This window comes from Balaenoptera ricei, chromosome 19 (assembly GCF_028023285.1).
Source record: "Balaenoptera ricei isolate mBalRic1 chromosome 19, mBalRic1.hap2, whole genome shotgun sequence".
Lineage (NCBI taxonomy): Eukaryota > Metazoa > Chordata > Mammalia > Artiodactyla > Balaenopteridae > Balaenoptera > Balaenoptera ricei.
In genome coordinates, this window is record NC_082657.1 from 12,398,390 (window position 1) to 12,417,698 (window position 19,309).

Consider the following 19,309-nt stretch of genomic DNA (forward strand, 5'->3'; position numbering starts at 1 on the left):
CCAGGTCTGGGAGTCATAGAGGGCTGGGGGTGAGGTGGGGGCCGGAGGAGTTCACTATCCAAGGATGTGCTGCCATTGTCACCAGCCTCTTGTGTGGAGATGCTTGCAAGGACACAGTGACATGAAGTGTAGTCTCTGCAGCCCCGTGAGGTTGCGGCACGTGTATTCACACATTCACAATCATACAGAGGTTCAAATATGGACAATGCCCCACGCAGACACAGTCGCCTCTCAGAGACACAATGGACACACACACGAACTCCTGCAGGATCCGTGACACATGGACCGGGACACCTGGTGGCACGTGACACACGCCGCCCCATCACATGCACACAGCCCAGCCTTGGAGCTTGGCTGGGACACAACGTAAGCAGAGACTTACGTAGGGACAGAGCAAGACGCAATCACACAAATACATCCTGTAGGATGTACAACCACCACACTGCGGACACAGATGCAGAGGCAGTGCCATGACAGACACATTCCTCACAGCATCGGAGCCCCGTCAGGAAATGAAACAGAGACTCCGGCCCCGACCCACCGACAGTTATACAAACATCCTCCAGGGGGTCACGGTCACAAACAGGCACCATGTGCACGCACAGGGCCTGACACGTCACAGTCCCACCCAGACACATACCACACACGGAGATCTGACACGTCAGGATCTCGCAGACCGCCAGGCGGTCGTGCCCACTCGGCCTGACATCTGCCGGCCCCACACGCTCAGGCCTGGGGAGTCCCACACGGCCCTACGGACGGTAGCCGACCCGTCATACTTAGACGCACTGTCACTCCCCGGGTCCCAGACGGAGAGTCCCGCACAGCCAGACACACCCCCGGGGCCGTGGCCCTCACACGCCCAGCTCGCGCCACGGCCCAGGACAAGTCCCGGCCGCACACCAGGCCGCGCGCTCCCGCGGTCGCCGAGCCCTGGCCGCGCCCTCGGGCCACACCCCGCCCACCCGCCCGGGCGCCGGGGGCAGGGAAAGCCGCGGGCTCAGCACCTTCCCGGCCGCGGGGGCGGCTCCTGCCCCGCCCCTCCCGGCACCTGGCCCTGCGGGAAGGCCGAGCAGAGCCCGGCCCGGGCAGCCCCGGCCCCCAGCCAACCGCAGGGGCAGGCCCGGGGGTTCGGGGCGCCCTGCTCCCCTCCCCCGCCTCTGCAGGCAGGCCGGGCGGCGAGGGAAGTCGTGGGGGGGAGCCTGGGTTCCGGCTGGAGCCCCGGCTTCCCGTCCTGCCCCCAAGGGGCAGGAAGCAGGGCCGGGGGAGGCCAGCTCAGGCCTTCCTGCCCCCTCCCCCAGACAGGCCTGGGACCTGGGACGGGGTCAGCGTGAGAGGGAGAAAGGGAGGGGGGAAGTGGGGGGGGGAGAGAAAGCCCCCTTCCCCCTAGATCTCTGGACATCCAGCGTGTTGGTGTCTTTCGTGTTTCTAATGTGAATTTGTGTGTGTGTCCCAGCAAGCTTTATGGTGTGAGTTTTGTGTGTCCAGCATAGGGGTCTCTAACACACGGCTGGGTGCCTGACGGCTGTGTTGGGTATGCACCACGGGGGATTTTCCACTCGTGTGTCTCCAGCACGGGTTCAACTCGTGTGTGTGTGTGTGTGTGTGTGTGAGACTGTGCTGCATTTGTTGTGCCTGCACCTGTGTTTTGTATTACTGCTGCACAAGCCGGTGTGCACTCTGGGTTCTGTGTCTGGACACTGTGTGACTCGGCTAGTCTGTGTGTATGAGTTGGTTTTATCTATCCCTGGGGTGTGTTGTGTCTGGATTTTTTTCTCAGCACACTTGCTCTTCTTTTCTGGGTGTAAATTTGCACATTCTTAGCATAAGTTTGATTAGAAGTGTGGGTGTTTTCCGTGTATGTTTATGGGTCTGTGAGAAAAGTGTGTTTCCAGGAGGTATTGTGTGTGTGTGTGTACGTTGTGTTTCCTACTCAGGATGTTTTTACTGCCTGTGTGTGACGGTTCCCAGTGTTTGTGTCGGTGGGTGAGTAGCTTCTGGGTTACGTTTTGTGATCAGTGTGTGCGCCGCTGGTATTCCGAGCATGTTTGTGTGTCTACGGGGTGTGTCTCCCACATGCTTGCTGTCCTCCTCCCAGTGTGTCCATCTCCGGGACTGCTGTTCTCAGCCTCTGTGGGTGTCTGTGAGCAGGTGGTGTCTGCATTTTGTGTCCCCACACGTGGGCTGATGACTTCAGTGTGTGAGCAGTCGTGTGGGTCCCTATTTTGCGCTATCACTCTTGAGTTTTCGGTGGGGTGTGTTCACGTTCACGAGCAGCTGCACGCGTGGGGCTGCATCTGTGCTGGTGTTTCCGGGGAGGGGGGGGCATCCTGTGTCCCTAGTGCAGCCGCTGGCATCCCGGGCGATGCGGCCTCCATGCTGAGTGGAGGCTGTGTCTGTGGCGCGCCCCCTTGCCGGCTGGTGCCACGTTGGCTCGGGCTGGCCGTGGCAGGCAGGGCAGGGCAGGGGCTGTGGTGGGCACTGGAACCACGCCCGGACCTCGGTATAAATATCTTGGGCTGCCGGCGGCTGTGTTTACTTGGCCCCAGCCCGGGGGCGGCAGCAGCCGGGCAGGTCTTGGGGGCGGGGGTGACCAGGCCACAGCACAGTCACTTCCTTCTGGCCAGACAGGCCGCAGCCTCCCTGCTCCCTTTCTGGGTGGGGGCGAGGTGGTGACCCCTCATTCTGGGCTCCCAGGGGCCACCAGTGAAGCCCTGACCCCGACACCCCCGCTGGGCTTCCCAGGATCTGGGAGAGAGACCAGCAGAGATGGGACAAGGGCGGTGGGCCAGGAGACAGCGGAGAGAGGGGTAGGAAAAAATGAGGGTGAAGACGAGGGGAGGAGGGGGGCCTCTGACAGAAAGGCACGGGGACGCGGAGCCGGAGAGGGAGAGGGAGGGAATGACAAGGAGGGAGAGGAGAGAAGAGGAGGCAGAGGCCCGGGCATAACGAGAAGCGATGGGGAGACGATGACGGAGAGCTGCAGAGACAGACCGAAAGGGAAGACGGAGCTAGGGGAGAGGCAGAGGAAGGAGACAGCAGCAGCAGGGAGAAGGGACAGCGAGGCAGGCGGCTGGAGGGGATGAGGAGAGAGGGGCAGGACGCAGAGAGGTGTCAGACATGGGGGATGGGGTGGCAGCCAGCAGAGCCTGCCCAGGAGACAGACAGGAGACACGGGGGTGGGGGCCGGATGCCCTCGGAGGGGCTCTCCCCTCCCTGACTCAGCCTCTCCGCCCACCCCAACCCCAGAACCAGGAGTGGAGGGGCAGGCGCCTCTCTGGGCACCTCCAGGTCTCAGCGGGTCTGAGGCTGTGATGGGGGAGTGTCTCCGGGCTCCACCTCAGTCTCTGAGACAGACGCTCCTTCTCTGCCATCTGACTAACCCTAATTCTGACTCAACTGCTGTCTCTCATCACTTAAAAAATGTATGTAACAAATTTAGGTATGGCACAGTGTATCACAAATTTAATGATCAAATGATAGACTGGTGAAAAATGTGCACGTCACCCAGGGCTGATGCCTGTATTATGAAAGACCTCTCACAACTTGAGGGCATCAATGCAAGCACCTGAGAGAAAAACATCTCTCCCAGTTGTGAGTCCAGCGGGCTGGATCGCCTTGGGCCTCCTCTGGGAGACACCCTATCAGTACTGACAGTTTATACTGCACGGGACCTCTGTGATGGTTCAGTGACTCAGGTACTAAACACTAGATGATGCCGTCCGTCTGTGCATAGGAAGGACAGTGCCTAGTGCGCCAGGAGGGCCCCAAAGGTGTTAGCTGCCGTTATCCTCAACAGCCAACTCTCCTTCAGTCGTTACCCCTGAAGAAGTCTGTGCGTCTGTCTACTCTGCATGGCCCTGAGAGCGGACAGGCAGGCCAGGAGGTGGTCTCCAGGACTTACGAGTCTACACCCGAGTTTCCATCTCTGATGGCCACGTGGCCTCGAGTATGTGACATCTCCTTTCTGGGCCTCCTGTGACCCACATACGGAATGGAGCTGAGCCCCTCGTTCGCGGGGCTGTGTGGAGGATTCAGTGCGGCATCAGGCACCTTGCTGGGACCTGGCACAGGGCAGAACTGCTCAGTAACCGGAAGTTTCCTTATTTAATAGTCTGTCTGAACATCCCTCGGCCTCTGTCTAGCTCTCACTTTCTATGTCTGGCTCTAATTCCAGTTGAGCCAGAGGGCAGAGGCGAGGCCTTGGGGTCAAAAGCTGTGGCCCCAGGAGTCCGTGGGGTCTCCCCGGCACTCTGGGCCGCATGCTGGAGGAGGCAGTTTTGAGGGTCCTTCAGGCCTGGCTCACAGGAGTGAGGGGTCCCCGGGCCCCACCTCTCCAACACATGGCCTGTGTCCTCCCCCGCTAGCAGCTGGCCCCTTCCCTGCGTATGTCTACTGGGGGAGCGTGAGCTGGGTATGGGGGCATGGGAAGGCGGGATGCCTGGGTTCCCACAGGCCAGTGGCTGAGTCACCAGGCGGCCATCTGGCTCCCATTAGCCCAGGGCGGCAGGGGGCTCCGTGGGGCCGGCTTGGGGCAGGGATGCTGGGGCCGGCTGTGTGTGTGTGTGTGTGTGTGTGTGGGATGACTCAGGACCCATGATAACAGCCTGTGCATATTTGGGAAGTGTAAACAGGAGAGGGAGAGGGAGGTGGAGGAAGTGAAGGAAGGGAAAATTGTGGCTGGGCAGAGGGGGGCTGGTGGGGCTGGGAGGGGAAAGCCCCTCCTCTCCCTCTATACACCCCCCAACCTGGCAGGCCCACGACCCCATGCTGCCCCTGCTCACCTCTCCCAAACCTGGGTCCTGAGGGAGAGGTGAGAGCCGGTGGCCACCCCCAAGGTCGCCACACTGCCCGCAGCGAGGCCCGATTACTCAGCAGTCAGGCTCTGTGGCCCACAGCAGTCAGGATGGGGGATGCTCAGGGCCTTGCGGGGGAGGGGGGGTACTGAAACCCAGAGATAAAGGCTGAGAGACAGAGAGGGACAGAGCCAGCACAGAGGCTGCGAAAGATGGACGTGTATAGGCAGGAAGAGCCATGGGCCCAGAGAGGGAGGCCGAAGGAGATGGAACGCAACAGAGGCAAGGAGGTGCGAGTGTGAGACTGAGCCTCAAGCACAGAGGGGCAGGAGAGCAGAGGCGGGGCTGCGGAGGGCGAGGCGGAGCACCGCTCTGGGTTCCACCTGGCCAGCTCCAGCGACAAAGGGCCCCACTGGCCTAGGTCAAGGGGAGGGTGTTCATCCTGCGCCCTGCTGTGGGGACAGAGGCCGGGGCACAGAGAGGAGGGGGACAGAGAAAGACAGAAGGGAAAAAGAGGGAGGTGGAGAAAGAGGGAGAGACACAGAAAGCAGGAGACAGAAAGGTGGTGAGAAAAAGACTGAGAGAGAGGAGAGAGGAGGGAGAGAGGCACCAGGGTTCAGGGGGAGAAGGAAATGGAGAGCAAGGGGGAGGGGGCCGCGGAGATGGGACCAGACCCAGCGAGGCTTGGTGGTAGAGGGCGGCCACCCCGCTGTCGCCTAGAGAAAGTCACTGAGCTGGCCTGTCATCAGCGGCCTTGCTGGGGCGGGGGACGGGGTGGGGCGGGGTGGGCAGCCGCAGCCATCAGTCCCCGTCCAGCTCTGGGCTGGGTGCGTCCTCGGGCTCCTCCTCATCGAAGTACCTCTCCTCTTCATCCCGGGCCACTATGTCCAGGTTGTCGAAGTCAGGGTTGTCGTCCACGGTGCTGCAGGGGGAGGGAGCGGTCAGGGGCCGGCTCTGCCTGCACCCCAGCCTCCCCGCTTCTGTGGAGAGGAGCTGGGGCCTGGGGCCCCCTGAAGTGAAAGGCCATACGCTGGCAGCTGTAAGTCAGAGCGAACTTACAGCTGAGTTATGTTGGATCTCTCAGGGCTTCAAACAAAAGGCAACATTTTCCAAAGCAGAGATTTTACATGAAAACTTCTGGTTTCTCTTAAAAAGCCAGAAGATGTGGTGACACATGGGCCCACATCTGGGCCCTGAGGCAGTGGTTCTCAACCAGGAAGATTCTGCCCCCCCAAGGAACATTTGTGATAACTGGAGACATTTTGGTGGTTACGAGTTGGGGGGCTGCTACTGGCATCCAGCGGGTGGGCGTCAGGGATGCTACTGAACACCCCCCCCCCCCCCACAGGAGAGTCTGCACAAAGCGTTACCCAGCCCCAGAGGCCCACAGTGCTGGAGCTGAGAAACCTTGGCCCCAGGCAACAAGTTGTGAGAGGACCCCCGGCTGTGCTCCAAACCCTACCAGGCTCCCTCACACTCTCTTTGGTGCAGGAAGCCCTCTCCAATCCAGCCCCGCCACCCCTGATGAGACCGCCTACCCCTCACCCCTCACACACCGTGCTGCTCCGCTGTGCCCCTCAAGGCTCTTGCACCTGCTGTTCCCCCGCCAGGAACGCTCTTCCCCAGGGTATTTATGTCGCTTACCCCTCACTTCCTGCAGGTCTTTGCTCCAATGTCACCTGCTCAGAGAGCCTTCCCTGGCCACCTCATCACCCTGCTCCCACCCCCAATGCCGGGACCCTGCTTTGTCTTTCTTCCTGGCCCCATCACCACTAGATGTTTCGCACCTCCAGCACCTCCATTCCGCTCCTTGCTGCCTTCCTCGCCAGAGTGGGACTCCTTCAGGGCAGGGAACCCTTCCATCGGTTTTGTTCCCTGCTTGATCCCCAGAGTCTGGACCCAGCAGCGCTGAGCACCTGGTGGCTGAATGCAGCTCAGCAGCTGCCCCGCGGAGAGGGGACAGGCTTCAGTCCCCACCACTCCCCATTCCTCACACCAGGGCCGACTTCCTCGTGGGCACCTGGCTTTATGACAGCAGTGGTGCCCTTACTGAGGGCTCCCCACAGCCCGGGGACTCTACTCGCTGCTTTGTGTGGAACACAGATCAGTCAATGTAAAAGCGGATCAGCCAGACTCGCCTCTGGAGCTGGGGATCCCGGACTGGACCAGCGATGCTCTGGTACCAGGCGCTGCTGTAGCTGTGGCGATCATGACACCACCCCCCGCGCCCCCGCCGCCATTCTACTGACGAGGCCCCGAGGCTCTGCTTGTTCATATGTCATGGGGGCTGGGTTTGAAACCACACCTGATGTTCCAGACCACAAGGCGAGGCTGCCTCCGTTGACAAACCATTTATCTTTTCCTCCGATACTTCACTCGCCTGTGTCCTTTTCCCTGATGGCAAAATCCTTTTCCAAAGCAGGTGGCCCAGGTATCTTATCCCTGGGGTTCTACTGGAGGAACGAACAACCAGCACTGCAGGGGCACCCACCACAGGCCCCTCCACGCCAGGCATCACCCTGCCAGGGATCACTTCCTGCAGCATGAGGAGTCCGGGGTCCTGGGGGACACTTAGGAAGCTTGGGGTAGTGGCATCCTACCAGGCCACCACCACCATCCACCCAAATGGGACTGTTTCAAGTGTTTTATCATCAATACGGAGCTGGATGTCAGCCCTGCTCACCCCCCTCCTTCAGGTGAGGGGACTGAGGCTCGGAGATGGACAAAGCTACTCCAAGGTCACCCACTGATCTCTGATCTGAAACCCTTAGGCTGTGTGACCCCAGAGCCCATGTCCTGTGGGGTGCCGGGCTGGGGGACTGGGGCGGGGGGCGCGGGGAGGGCACGGGAGCACCTGTAGTCAAAGTCTCCATCCTTGCCGTCCAAGAAGTGCTGGTGCATCCGGCTGGTGAACTCTTCCCGCAGGATCAGCCTCTCTTCTGAGTCGGGGACCCAGGCCTCCGAGTCTACGCCAGGCCTCTGGTCTGCAGGGGGCGACACCCAGGGTGGGGTGTGTGAGGACTGTGTTGAACACACCCCCGCAGAGAGCTGCATCCTTCGTGCTGGGCGGCACTGGGAACACAGCAGTGACCGAGACGGCCCCGTCCCTACCTTCCTGGGGCACACACCGAACACGTGACAATACAGTGCTCTGGAGGCCGCAGAGCAGGGTCGGGACCTGACGCCTGAAGGGCGGTGAAGGGAAGGCACTCCTGGCAGAGGGAACGGCATGAGCGAAGGCCTGGAGGTGAGGGACTGCTTGGTGTCTTTGAGGAGTGGGGACAGGGATGCTGGAGAGGACGGGAAGGGCCAGGGCACTCGGGCAGGCAGGGGCGGGATGTGATGTCTGCTCCCGCAGGTGGGCCCAGCCTAGTGCGATGGAGCTGAGACACGCAAGCCTGGGGCTGGGGTGTGCCGACACCGGGGCCTCCCCACTGCCGGCCCTCACCTTCCTCGTCGCTGTCCTCCTCCTCTTCCTCCTCCTCCAGGCAGGCCTCCTCCTCCTCCTGCTGCTGGAGCAGCCGCTGCTGCAGCTCCCGCTCCTGGTAGGACTGGAGCAGCAGGTCGGAGAGCGGGCAGGCGGGAGTGCCGGGGGGGCCGGGCTTGGGCGGCTGGTGGGCCGGGGTGCGGGCGCTGAGCTCCTCTAGGGTCAGGTACTGCCCGATGTACTGCTCGTACAGCAGCGGGGCCCGAAACCGCATCTGCTCGTCGCTGAAGTACTCGCCCCCTGCGCGGAGGAGACAGGGTGGGCGTGGAGTCAAGGGCCTGCCGGCGAGGCGAGGGGCTGGGCGGAGGGTGAGTGTGCCTGCGCAGACCTGTGTCCACCCAGGCGTGGGACCGCGCTGACAGGAAGCCGTAGACACACAAGTGTGAGTGTGATCGTCCACAGTCAGGAATGTACGCAAACACGCGCAAACGCCTGAGGTCGTGACCGTGAGAACTCAGGCACGTGTCGAAGCACGTGTGCGCGACCAGGCCTGTATCTACGTGTGGACTCGTGTGTCCAAACATGCAGGGTACACAGTCAGGCTGCTGGGCGTCCTGGCCTGAGGCACTGGTGGCCTAGGGCCGTGTACAACTGGGCAGGATTCACGTGTGTGTGTGTGTGTGTGTGTGTGTGTGTGTGCGCGCGCACACACACACTGCTGTGGGTCCCTGCATCTGGGAGCTGGTGTGCAGGACGTTGCGGACAGGTATACTGTGCACGGAAGCCAGTATGTAGACTGTGTGTGCCTGTCTGCTGAGCCCCGTTCTGGCTGTTGGTGCACACGCCTGGACACGCCTGCACTGCTGGGCACATAAGTGTACATCTTCATGGAGCAGACGTGTGTGTGCACAGCGTTAGGTCTGGCAGGGCATCTGCCCAGGTGTGGGTGTCCCTGTTGGTCTTCCAGACCCCAGATCTCACCTCTCCCCAGAGCGTTCCTCTCTGCAACTACCCCTTCTGTGGGCCTGGCTTCCCCACTCCCCAAACCCAGGGCCTTCATACCTCTCCTGATGTCTCTTCCTGCATAGGCAGCTCTGTCCCTCAGATAACAGTTAAGCCTGCCCAGCCCCTCCCACCGCTGGTCCTAGCCCCGCCCTCAGAGCCCAGGAATCCTGTGACCATCCCTGTCCTGCCCTCCATCTTGCCTTCTCTCTCTTACCCCCCTCTCTCTGTTCCCAATGTTTCCCACCACATTCTGTTTCTCTCCCTCCTTCTCCCTATCTTTCACTGTCACGCTCTCTCTCTGGGTCTCAGTTTCTCCCTCCCCTCCTCTGCCCCTCTGTCTCCACCCATCTCTGTCTCTCTGGCTTTCTCAGTTTCTGCCACCTAACCCCACTTCTTTCATTCACTCATCCTCCCTCCTCTCTTCATCCCTGCTCCTCATCTGTCACTGTGTTCCACTCTCTCCGGATCCCTTTCTCTACAGCCTGTGCCTTCTCCCTAACTAGAATCTTAACTCACTCTCTCCTTCATTTGCTCTCATCTTTTAACATTAGTTCTGGTGTCTTTGGTCACAAAGCTGCTTGTAATTACATCATGGTCAAAAAGGTACCAATCTTACAAAAATAATAAATAAATAAACAAATAAAAAAGAGGAAGGTACCAATGTTTTCCTTCATGCTTTTCACATGTGTTTTTTTTTCAAGAGGCCTTTGCCTGCCCTGGGTCATGAACATTCTCCCCTAGGTTTCTGTCAATGCCTCTGTGTACAGTGTGAGGTAGGGATCTAGTTTCCCTGAGGGATAACCAGCTCTCACAGTGCTGGATACTGTGTGTCCTCGGCCTGCTGGTCTGAAATGGCACTTCTGTTATCTACTAAATTCTGACCCTTCTCACTGCCTGTCCCATTCTCTTCCCGTGGGTCCCTGTTTGTCTCTCCCTATCTCACCCTGTCACCTCACATTTCTGTCTCCGTCTCTCCCCGGGTCCCTGTCTTAAAACTTATCTCCCAGGATCTCTGTCTGCGTTTCTGCTCCTGCATCCTTGTTTCTTACTTCCTCTGCTTCAGTCTCCCCTCCCACCCAACCCGGCCGCCCCCACACCTTGGATGAGCTCACGCAGGGCAGCGTAGCGGCGGTTACGCAGGCGGGTGCGCAGGGTGCGGGGTCGGGTGCTGCCTTGCCGGGCCACCTCGGCGCAGTAGAAGTCCGCGCGGTGGTCACCGCGCAAGTGGCCAAAGCAGGCCAGGTGCTCCTCCCGGAGGCCCGTGCGGAAGCGCTCCAGGAACACCAGTGGCTTCTCGTGGTACAGCTGGCCCAGGATGGCCACCTTCTCCTGCTCGGTCAGGTCGGGCTCGCCCTGCTGCTGGCTGCACACGGGCAGGCGGCTGGCAGCCACGGCGCGCAGCATGGCACTCACTGCCGCGTCCTCGACCTCTGGGGGGTCAGTGTCTAGGGCCCTTGGCGCTCCCTCTGCTGCTTCTGCCTTGTCCTGGGGTCTGGATGGGACCGGCGTCCAGCTCAGCTCCCCCCAGTGCCCAGGACTGGGCTCCGCGCAGCCTGTGGGGAGAGGGGAGATCAGTCAGTCCAGGGATGGGAGAGCGGACGCGGCAGTGGGTGAAAGGGACTGGGTGCTCACTGACTCACTCATTTCACATTTATTGAGCACCTACTATATTCTGGGCACTGTTCTAGGCCCTAGAGATACCACAGTAAGCAAGAGATTGACAGTTTAGTGGGGAATGCAGACGTGAAAACATAGTTAGAGAAAACATATAGTGCGTTAGGTGGTTCTAAGAGGTGTGTAGGAAAATAAAGAGGGAGGGAGGAGGGAATGGGGGTGAGGCTGCAATTTTAAATGGACAGTCAGAGAAGGCCTTGCCAAAAAGGTGACATTTCAGTAGAGACCTGAGGTGGTGAGGGACTGAGCCATGAGATTTCTGTGGGAACTGGCAGAGGGAACAGCCAGTGCAAAGGCCCTGAGATAGGAGTGTACTTGGTGTATTTACTTGGTCATTGACCACTTCATTTATTGATTCACTCAATTTTGCCTTTTCCCTTGCTCACAAAATGATCAATACATTCACCAACTCGTTCACTCACTCACTCATTCATTCTCTCCTACTCATTTGCATATCCATCCAACCACTCTTCAGCAACTCTAAATCTATGCCGGGCCCTGAGCTGGGCAATGCTGAGGGTCCCCGGAGGGATCCGGTTCAGCTCCCAGGGAGCACCCTGTCTGATGGGGGAAGACAGGCAAGGTCAAAGACAGCACAGGCACTGGTAACAGAAAAGCTGAGTGCTGGGCAAAACCTGGCGCAAGCTTCTTCTCAAAAGTGGTGGCAACTGGAGCAAGGCAATAAGCAAGCAGGAAATAAGTGAAGACAGGAGGTACAGACAACTCCTTTAGCTTGGCTGGGGTGGGGAAGAGAAAGAGGGTGGTGGTTATAGGCACAACGGGTTTCAGGGAGGGTTTTAATGACTGAGGCAAGAGAAGACTGGGCTGGACCAGGTAAAGGGGTTGTGGAGGAGGGGACAGGAGGGGGCCGTGGTTAAAAAGACGCTTGTGAGGCCGAGTAGGACAAGTCATTGGAATGAAGGGCTGGGAGGCGAGGGAGGTATCCAGTTAAGGTCCAGGGCTCTGGCCAGGGGACTGGTCAAACTGTCCCTGACACAGAGACATGGATGAGGAGCAAGTCTGGGGGAAGATGCTGAGGCCGGTTTGGGACATGGATGGTATGACAGGCCCAGGAGACATCCAAGGGGAGGCATTTACAAGACTGCTGGTACATGGGAGACTTCTCAGGAGAGAAGTGTTGGGCTGGGGACTGAGTTATGGGCGTCGTCAGAGCAAAGAACAGAAGTAAAGCTGAAGGAAATAAGAAGTCGTGGGGAGGGTGGGGGGAGTGTGTAAGGTATGAAAAGAGAAGAGGGGCCAAGAAACAGTCCTGACTGGATGGGGAGAAGACATGTCTGTGAAGGAGGCTGTGAGAGGCTAAAAAATGGCCCCCAAAAGATAGTCACGTCTTAATTCCTGGAACCCGTGAATGTTACCTTACGTGGTCAAAAAAAAAAACCCAAAAACAAAAAAAAAGAGGTCTTTGCATATATGATTAAATTATGGATCTTGAGATAGGGGGATTATCTTGGATTATCCAGGTGGGCCCTAAATGCCATTACCAAGTGTCCTATAAATGCCAAGTGTCCTATAAGAGGGAGATTTGACACACACAGAGGACAACACAAGGTGAAGATAGACAGAAGCAGAGATTGGAGTGATGTGGCCACAAACCAAGGAATGCCAGGAGCCACCAGAAGCTGGAAGAGGTGAGGAATGGGTTCTCCCTTAGAGCCTCTGAGGGAGCTCTCCACGGCCCTGCTGACACCTTGATTTCAACCCAGTGATACTGACTTCAGACTTCTGGCCTCCAGAACTGTGAGAGAATAAATTTCTGTTGTTTTAAGCCACCCAGTTTGTGGTCATTTGTTACAGCAGTCACAGGAAACTCATACTGGCTGAGCAGGAGGAGCCCAAGAGATAGGAAGGATATCAGAAGGAGTGGTGTCACAGAAACCAAGGGAATATTTTCAAGAAGGATGGAGGGGTCAATGGCATTGAATTCTCCAAGTAGCCTAATAAGGAAAAAACTGAACAGGGTGACTCAGTTTAACTACACAGGGAGGTCACTGTGGACCCCGATGGGTGCAGTTTCTGAAGGTAAAAGCCAGACTTTAGTGGGTGGGTAGTGAGGAAATGGAGGCAAGTGTGCATGACTCTTTGGAGAAGATAAATGGTATCTGGAAGGCAGCATGGAATCAAGGGATAGATTTTCTTTTTAGGTTAAAGCTTTTTTCTTATTATTATGGAAACTTTCAAACATGCACATAAGTAGAGAGTACAATGACCCCCTCCCCCCCCCCCCATATTCATCATCCAGCTTCAAAAATGACCAATTCTTGTCCAGTGATGTTTCAACCAACCTCTCAATCGCACCTCACCCCACACGGGATTACTCTGAAGCACCAGGATAGAATTTTAAGATGAGCAAAACAAAAGCATTTTAGGTACTGATGGGGAGGCATCAGGAGAAATAAAGAGACTGAAAATGCAAAAGAGAGAGATGGGGGAGCACAGAAATGGATTAACGACCCTGAGGAAGCAGATGGGACTGTGGACTTTCGGAGAAGGGGAATTAGAATGAAATGGGGGGAACCGTTAGTATGGTCTAAGCAGAGTTTGCATGGGACAGGAGGAAGCAAGGGAAGGAGTTAACTTGAGAAGCACGGTTGGCTGGGACAATGAGAGAGCCCAGGACAGAGAGGTTTATGCTAGCCTGAGAGCTTGGTAAGGAACTGGATTAGCCTGGGACACGGAAAGAGCCAGCTGGAACTTGGAAGAGGTTAATTTCGGGCGAGGGGATGGAGTAAAGGAGGTCAGCCTGCAACGAAAGGGGTTAATCTGGACAAGGTGGTGAAGAGGACAGGTAAGGCCGAGGGCAGGTGTTCCCTTTTAAAGAGTCCTCCTTCGCCTTCACGGGGAATCATTTCCCAGTGACACCGCAACTCCACCCTCCAGCCGCCTCCGCGTGGCCAGGACCTCACCTTCACCGGGTTCCGTCGCCGCCGTCGCAGTCGCAGTCACTGTCGCTACGGTTTCCATCCCGATTCTCTACGACTTGTTACCTGCCGTGGCAGGCCCCACACACCAAACCCGCCCCAGGTCCTCAGCGGCCACTTCCGGCCGAACACAGTCCCGTGGCCGGGTGCCCCGCGGCCCCAGAAACCAGAGTTCCGGGACGAAGTTGGATTTTCCTATGCGCATGCGTGCTTCCGCCCGGCCCCGCCCACCCCAGGCAGGAAAAGGGCGCCAGGGTCAGATAGATCCTTCCGGCACGCCGCACCCCCGCAATCTGAACAGCTACGAAATTGGACTATCAGGAGGGAAGGCTTGTTCACCCTGTGCACTGCTGTGACTCGAGCCCAGCATGCTTAATTTGGGGATGAATGGTTTGAATGACCACCCTCCAGGGCCTCTGAGGGCTTGGGCTCTGGTTTAGACCCCCGTCTTATTTCTTCACCACCTCAAGAATATTTACTAAGCCTTGTCGCTTGCTTCTGTCACCACACCCAGTCCCTGCTTAGCATGAGATAGGTGGTGAGATCAGAGACTCAACTTCCCACTTTGTGCTCCGAGGACCTGAAGAATCTTCAGGTGTGGAGAGACTTTGGTCCTGATTTGCCCTAGGTGACGGGTAGGGACTCACATTCAAGTGTTACCAGTGCCGAGTGGGCAGGGCTGATGGACCCAGAGGTCCAGCTAAGGGAGCTGCCCACCCCAGCCTGGAGGGCCCAGGGAAGGTTCTTTTCTGAGAGTAAAGGACACCCAAACTGAGACCAGAAAAATCAGGAATCAGGATAAGAGGGAGGTAGAGAAGGGTCTCATATAGGAGGATGGGCAAGGCAAACCCCCGGAGAGGAAGGCAGACATCAATAGTTCTGGTTGCTTCTGTATGGCCAGGGAATAGGAAAGGAGTTCTAACTTGAAGGTCATGATCGGGCTGCAAGGATTGGAAAACCTCACAAATCTTTATGCAAAATTCCACGTACGTATGTATTTCCAAGGCATAAGTTCATGGCATTTAGATTCTAAAAGGGATTTGTGATTCCCCTAGAACAAACTAGTGATCTTAAGTTTGAAAGGGGAGTGGTAAAAGGTAATGCCAGTGAGGTCACCAGGGGCCAGGCATGTGGAGCCTGTAAGCCATATTAAGTAGCTTGAGCTCCTTTATCCTGTGGGGAGCGAGCAGGGGGTTATCAGGGTAAGGGACTGGAGGTCAGAGAGATCTGTGAGAAGGCTGATGCAGTAACCCAGATAATAAGGCCAAAGGCAGAGGAATAACTTCCCACTTGCATTCCCAGGATAAGGGATCTGGAGGAAAGTGGCTCATTTGTCACTTGGGTTAGATGGGGACTGACTACACTTAGACATATTGCCAGGGGAGGCCAGCAGAGGGCACTGTTGCCCAACACATGGACCTGCAGGGAAGGGGACTTCCCAGCCTAGAGGGCCTGAGGCCCTCCCTCAGTAGGGAGAGGCCACTCTAGGATTCCCTTTAGCCCAACTAGCCATCAACCTTGGCTCCACCTCATGCTCAGATGCCTCGCATCTGACCTCAAAAGTAGTCAACCTTCCTCCTCCCTGTTTTGTAGCCTGTGTTCCCTTCACAAGGCTCTGAGACAGTTCCTGTGAGGGAAGAGATGGAGCTGAACTGGCCACTCCTGTGCCCCAGCCTTGTCCCTCACAAGGGGCCAGGAGCACAGCATGCCTAAGGGGATTGAAGAAATGACTCAAGTTGCTGGGGAAGGAGGATAGGCTGTGGGGATGCAATCAGAAAGTCTTTTATCCCAGCTCATTCCTATCTTTGAAAAATTTCCCTTCTCCATGAGGCCCTCACCTCAACCCCACCCCCACCCCAAGCTCTCACAGCTGACCTTGGCGCTGTCACCATTCCATGACAGGTCCGTGTTACCTCTGGACTGAGAGCCCCATGAGGGCAGGGTCCAGGACTGCCTTGGTCATGCTGTGTCCTCCTCAGCACTGTCCAGAGTGAGTGTGGGTAAGAAACAGAGCAAGTACCTAACACTTACTGGCTGGATAAAGCAGCTCCTGGAATCCCCACTAGCCTGGATCCAGGAGCACGGTCAAGAACCATCCTAAGCCCAGCACACAGGCCAGGCCTAATGTGGATGGGCAGTCACACCAAGGGATGACCCCAACAGTCCAGCCCTAGTCTCCAACCATCACCCTACCTTGCTTGCTCTCTGCCTAGGGACTTGTTCCATCCTTTTCTACTCACAAATGCCGGGAGGGATTTGGGACTGTGGGTGGACTGGAAAGGGCAGAGACCAGAGAACCACGTTAAAAATGAACTAGTGGATTTTAAACTGAGGACCCCAGGTTTAAGGGGGCATCCCCAGCACCAAAAATGGGGACAGGCACACAAATCCCACAATCAGTGTTTAATGAGTAAATAATGTCCCCTTGAAAAGGCCCCCACCCCAATTAAAGGCCAACTGCAGTAACACTTCAGGGTTGAAACCTTGCTTCCTTCCTGCTAGGAGGTGCCATGTCATTTATTGAAACAAAACAAAAACAAAACAAAACAGGGCAAACACATTTCTTAATAAGTGCAGTTTGTTAAAGTCCTGTTAAAACATATGGGTCAAGGGGAAGTAAAAATAATCAGAGGATCACTGTAGGAAAAACCTTTAGGTCTGGCACCTGGGAGACCTTTGGAGAGGAGGCAGTGGGAGAAAATTCACGTTCTGAAAGGAAGGAGCCCCCCAACTCCCTTCTTCCCTCTCACCCGATTAATCCCACCAGAAACTACCAAGACGCCCGGAATAAAAGGTTTCAAGTTCAATAGTCACACTCTCTCCAAATACAAAAGGCAGGTACAATTCAACGCAACACAGAAGCTTGTGTGCAAAGTTACGGGAAACTGAGACATTGTATAAAAAGTTAGGTTAAAGATGATTCTGTGGTTTTGTTTTGTGTGTGTTTTGTTTTGAGGGTGTGGCTCTTCCTCGGTCACCTGAACTCAGCAAAGAAATGGTTATCCTGATGAAGTATCAACAGCCGACCCACAGTAAAAAGGGACAAATTCTAAAAATTAAAAAAAAAAGCATAATTACCAAAAAAATATGTCGCTTCTTCCTCCTTCTGCATTTTGCTTTTTTAAACTTGTGTGTGTTTTTAAGTTTTTGATTTTTTTTTTTAAATCCTGAAAAGCAGACAGTTAAAACAGCTCCTGGAAGAATTTACAACCAACTGCATGAGAATCTGGGAAGCTGAGGGGCTGGAGCAGGGCTGGGACCAGAGGACAGGAAGGGCCCCTCCCCACAGCCCTGTAGCCTCACTGTATGACCAAGGGAGGGGGGGTCTTTAGTCAAAAAGGAGGAAGGGAGGAAGAGGAAGAGGAGGGGGGTGGCGGGACAAACAAAATAAATGGTCATTGTTGCCTGTTTGAATCCGGAGGAAAATGCCCGGCCCTGTGTGGGGGAAGAGCCCCTTGGAGGGGAGGCAGCCCTGGGAGGACCCGTCCCCCAGCACCACGTGACCCGGTGGGGGTGGACAAGGGGGGCCAAGGTGGGCGCTGGTGGAGGAAGCCGGCAGGGGCCTCCAGGACACACTGGCTACTGTGTGCTTGTGCCCCCCTGAGTGTTCCCGGAGTAGCCCCCGTAGTCGTAGTTCCCGTAGTACGGCGGCCACTGGCCCTGGTTCTGATAGTACTGGTTCCACTGCTGGGCATACTGGGGAGAGAGAAACCAAGAGCACCAGGTTGTCGTTCATCCAGACCCACATCTGGCTTCTCCCCTGACGCGACCCTCACCCATGGTGGAGATGGGTACGGTGATGACAGTCAACACATAGGTCTGACAGAGAAATCAAGGTACCTTGGGAGGATAAGTGAATGAGCTGATGTCACATGGGTGGGCAGTTAGAGACTGAAGCCCAGGTCTCCTGGCTTGCCAACCTAATGCCCTTTCAGGTATAGCTAGATACCATGTTCAAAATACTCAAAAACAGGTATGGGGCCAGCATCAACCAATCAGAATGGACACTGGCCATGGCGCTGAAGCAGGGTTTGAGGCCCCCGCTGAGCACTCCGCTTGCTGCACTGGGGAGAGGAACTAGGACGGCAGTTACTTAGCAGCCAGTGTAGAAGTGTTCAACAAACGGCATGGCTATACTGTACTAGGTGCACACCAGCCCAAGGCCGGAGGGCTGCCCAACCTTTTAGGGATAAGCAGGGACACGGGTCTGGGAATACACATCCCTGTGGGGCCCCTACAAGTCTCCCCATTCTCCCCCCCTCCGCTTCTGGCACTCACCTGTTGGTACTGGTTATAGCTGGGCTGAGGGTAGGTCTGTGCGGTGGGGGGCGGCGGAGGGGTGTAAGGGGCTGGGTTGTAGCCGCCGTAGCTCCCATAGTTGTAGGCAGGTGGTGGCGGAGGTGGAGGTGGTGGAGCTGTGTAGCCCTGGCTGTAACCTCCCTGGTTGTAGGGAGGTGGCTGGCTGTAACTCGGCTGGAAAGTGGAGGGAAAAAAAACAGGTCTCTGTGAAATAGCCAGCTCAGCTGGGATGGAGGAAGGGCCTTTGTGAGCAGTGGGTCCACAAAGGAACTTCCCTGGTGGAGGCTGTTTCAGGGCTGAGAAGGAGGTGGGTCAGCTCTGTGACATGGCAGGACAGGGTAGGATCAAGAGCTACATTCTGGACTCTAATCCCAGCTCTGAGACCCTGGGGGAGCAAGGCACACAGCATCTCTTGAAATCCCAGGGTTTTTTTTTTTTTCTGTAAAATGAGAATTACAACGGACCCACCCCTTTGGATTGCCTTGCGTATTCATGAAGCTTACGTGCACCATCCACTGGGCACAATAAATGGTGGTATTTGTTACAGGAAGACCTGCTAAGAAAAACAGTAGTGGCAATTTCCTAAGTGCTTCCCACATCCAGACTGGATCCTTAACTCCCCTAATCCCCCCATCAACTCTCTGAGGCAGGCTCCATTGGCTTCGTTTTACAGAGAAGGAAGGTGAGGCTCAGGGAGGTGAAGTCACTAGGCCCAAGCCACACAGGTAAAGTGGCAGAGCTGTGACTTGCCCCCAGGTCCGCCTAGTTCCAGAGCCTTACCTGCAAAGCTATGATGTCATCTTCCCCTCACAACAAACCCTGGAAGTGAGTTCTACTACTAACTCTAGTCCTTTATGAGGAAAACGAGGTCCCAAGAGGTGAAGCTGTTTGTCCAAGGTCACAAAACCAGAACGCTGTGGGGCTGGGGTTTGAATTTGTGTCTGCCCAACTCCTGTTCTAGGAAATATTCTGGTTAGACCAGGACTAGAACCGTTCATCTGTGTCTCCTGGCAGCTGCCTCCAGGCCTGGAGCGTGGAAGGTGCACAGCAAATGGGGACTGCTCTGTTTAAGGGGCCTGTGCGTACCAGAGCTGAGCACTGGCTCTCTGAGAACTCAAACCGAGCCTGGAGCTGCTCCGCAGTGAAGCTCTCAGGGCAGAGGTCAAGTC

The 19,309-nt window shown here is 56.5% G+C and overlaps 2 protein-coding genes across 5 annotated transcripts in view; both read right to left on the reverse strand.

Annotated features, from left to right (window-relative positions):
* Positions 1 to 3,443: 3,443 nt before the first annotated feature.
* Positions 3,444 to 14,012, reverse strand: CCDC97 (coiled-coil domain containing 97). Its single transcript, XM_059905006.1, has 5 exons — positions 13,827 to 14,012; positions 10,326 to 10,781; positions 8,245 to 8,523; positions 7,651 to 7,780; positions 3,444 to 5,718 (listed from the first exon to the last, which is right to left on the reverse strand). Exons 1-5 carry the CDS (start codon positions 13,882 to 13,884, stop codon positions 5,598 to 5,600), a joined length of 1,044 nt encoding a protein of 347 aa, XP_059760989.1. The 5' UTR covers positions 13,885 to 14,012; the 3' UTR covers positions 3,444 to 5,597.
* Positions 14,013 to 16,310: 2,298 nt separating this feature from the next.
* HNRNPUL1 (heterogeneous nuclear ribonucleoprotein U like 1) overlaps positions 16,311 to 19,309 on the reverse strand; it is a 35,324-nt gene continuing 32,325 nt past the window's right edge. For all 4 annotated transcript variants that reach the window (XM_059906107.1, XM_059906106.1, XM_059906104.1 and 1 more), the window contains 2 exons: positions 18,120 to 18,314; positions 16,311 to 17,537 (listed from right to left, as the gene is read on the reverse strand). In XM_059906107.1, coding sequence (XP_059762090.1) covers positions 17,421 to 17,537; positions 18,120 to 18,314 — 312 coding nt within the window. In that variant the 3' untranslated portion in view covers positions 16,311 to 17,420. The remainder of the gene's footprint in view (positions 17,538 to 18,119; positions 18,315 to 19,309) is intronic.

What these genes read in the sequence shown, in the direction of transcription:
- CCDC97 (XM_059905006.1), bottom strand. Translation starts at nt 13,884, where the DNA reads ATGGAAACCGTAGCGACAGTGACTGCGACTGCGACGGCGGCGACGGAA. An exon ending in CCTGCGTGAGCTCATCCAAG is followed by an intron (nt 8,524 to 10,325) that starts GTGTGGGGGCGG and finishes TCCTCCGCGCAG; the next exon opens with GGGGCGAGTACTTCAGCGAC. An exon ending in GGAGGACAGCGACGAGGAAG is followed by an intron (nt 7,781 to 8,244) that starts GTGAGGGCCGGC and finishes CGCCCCCTGCAG; the next exon opens with ACCAGAGGCCTGGCGTAGAC.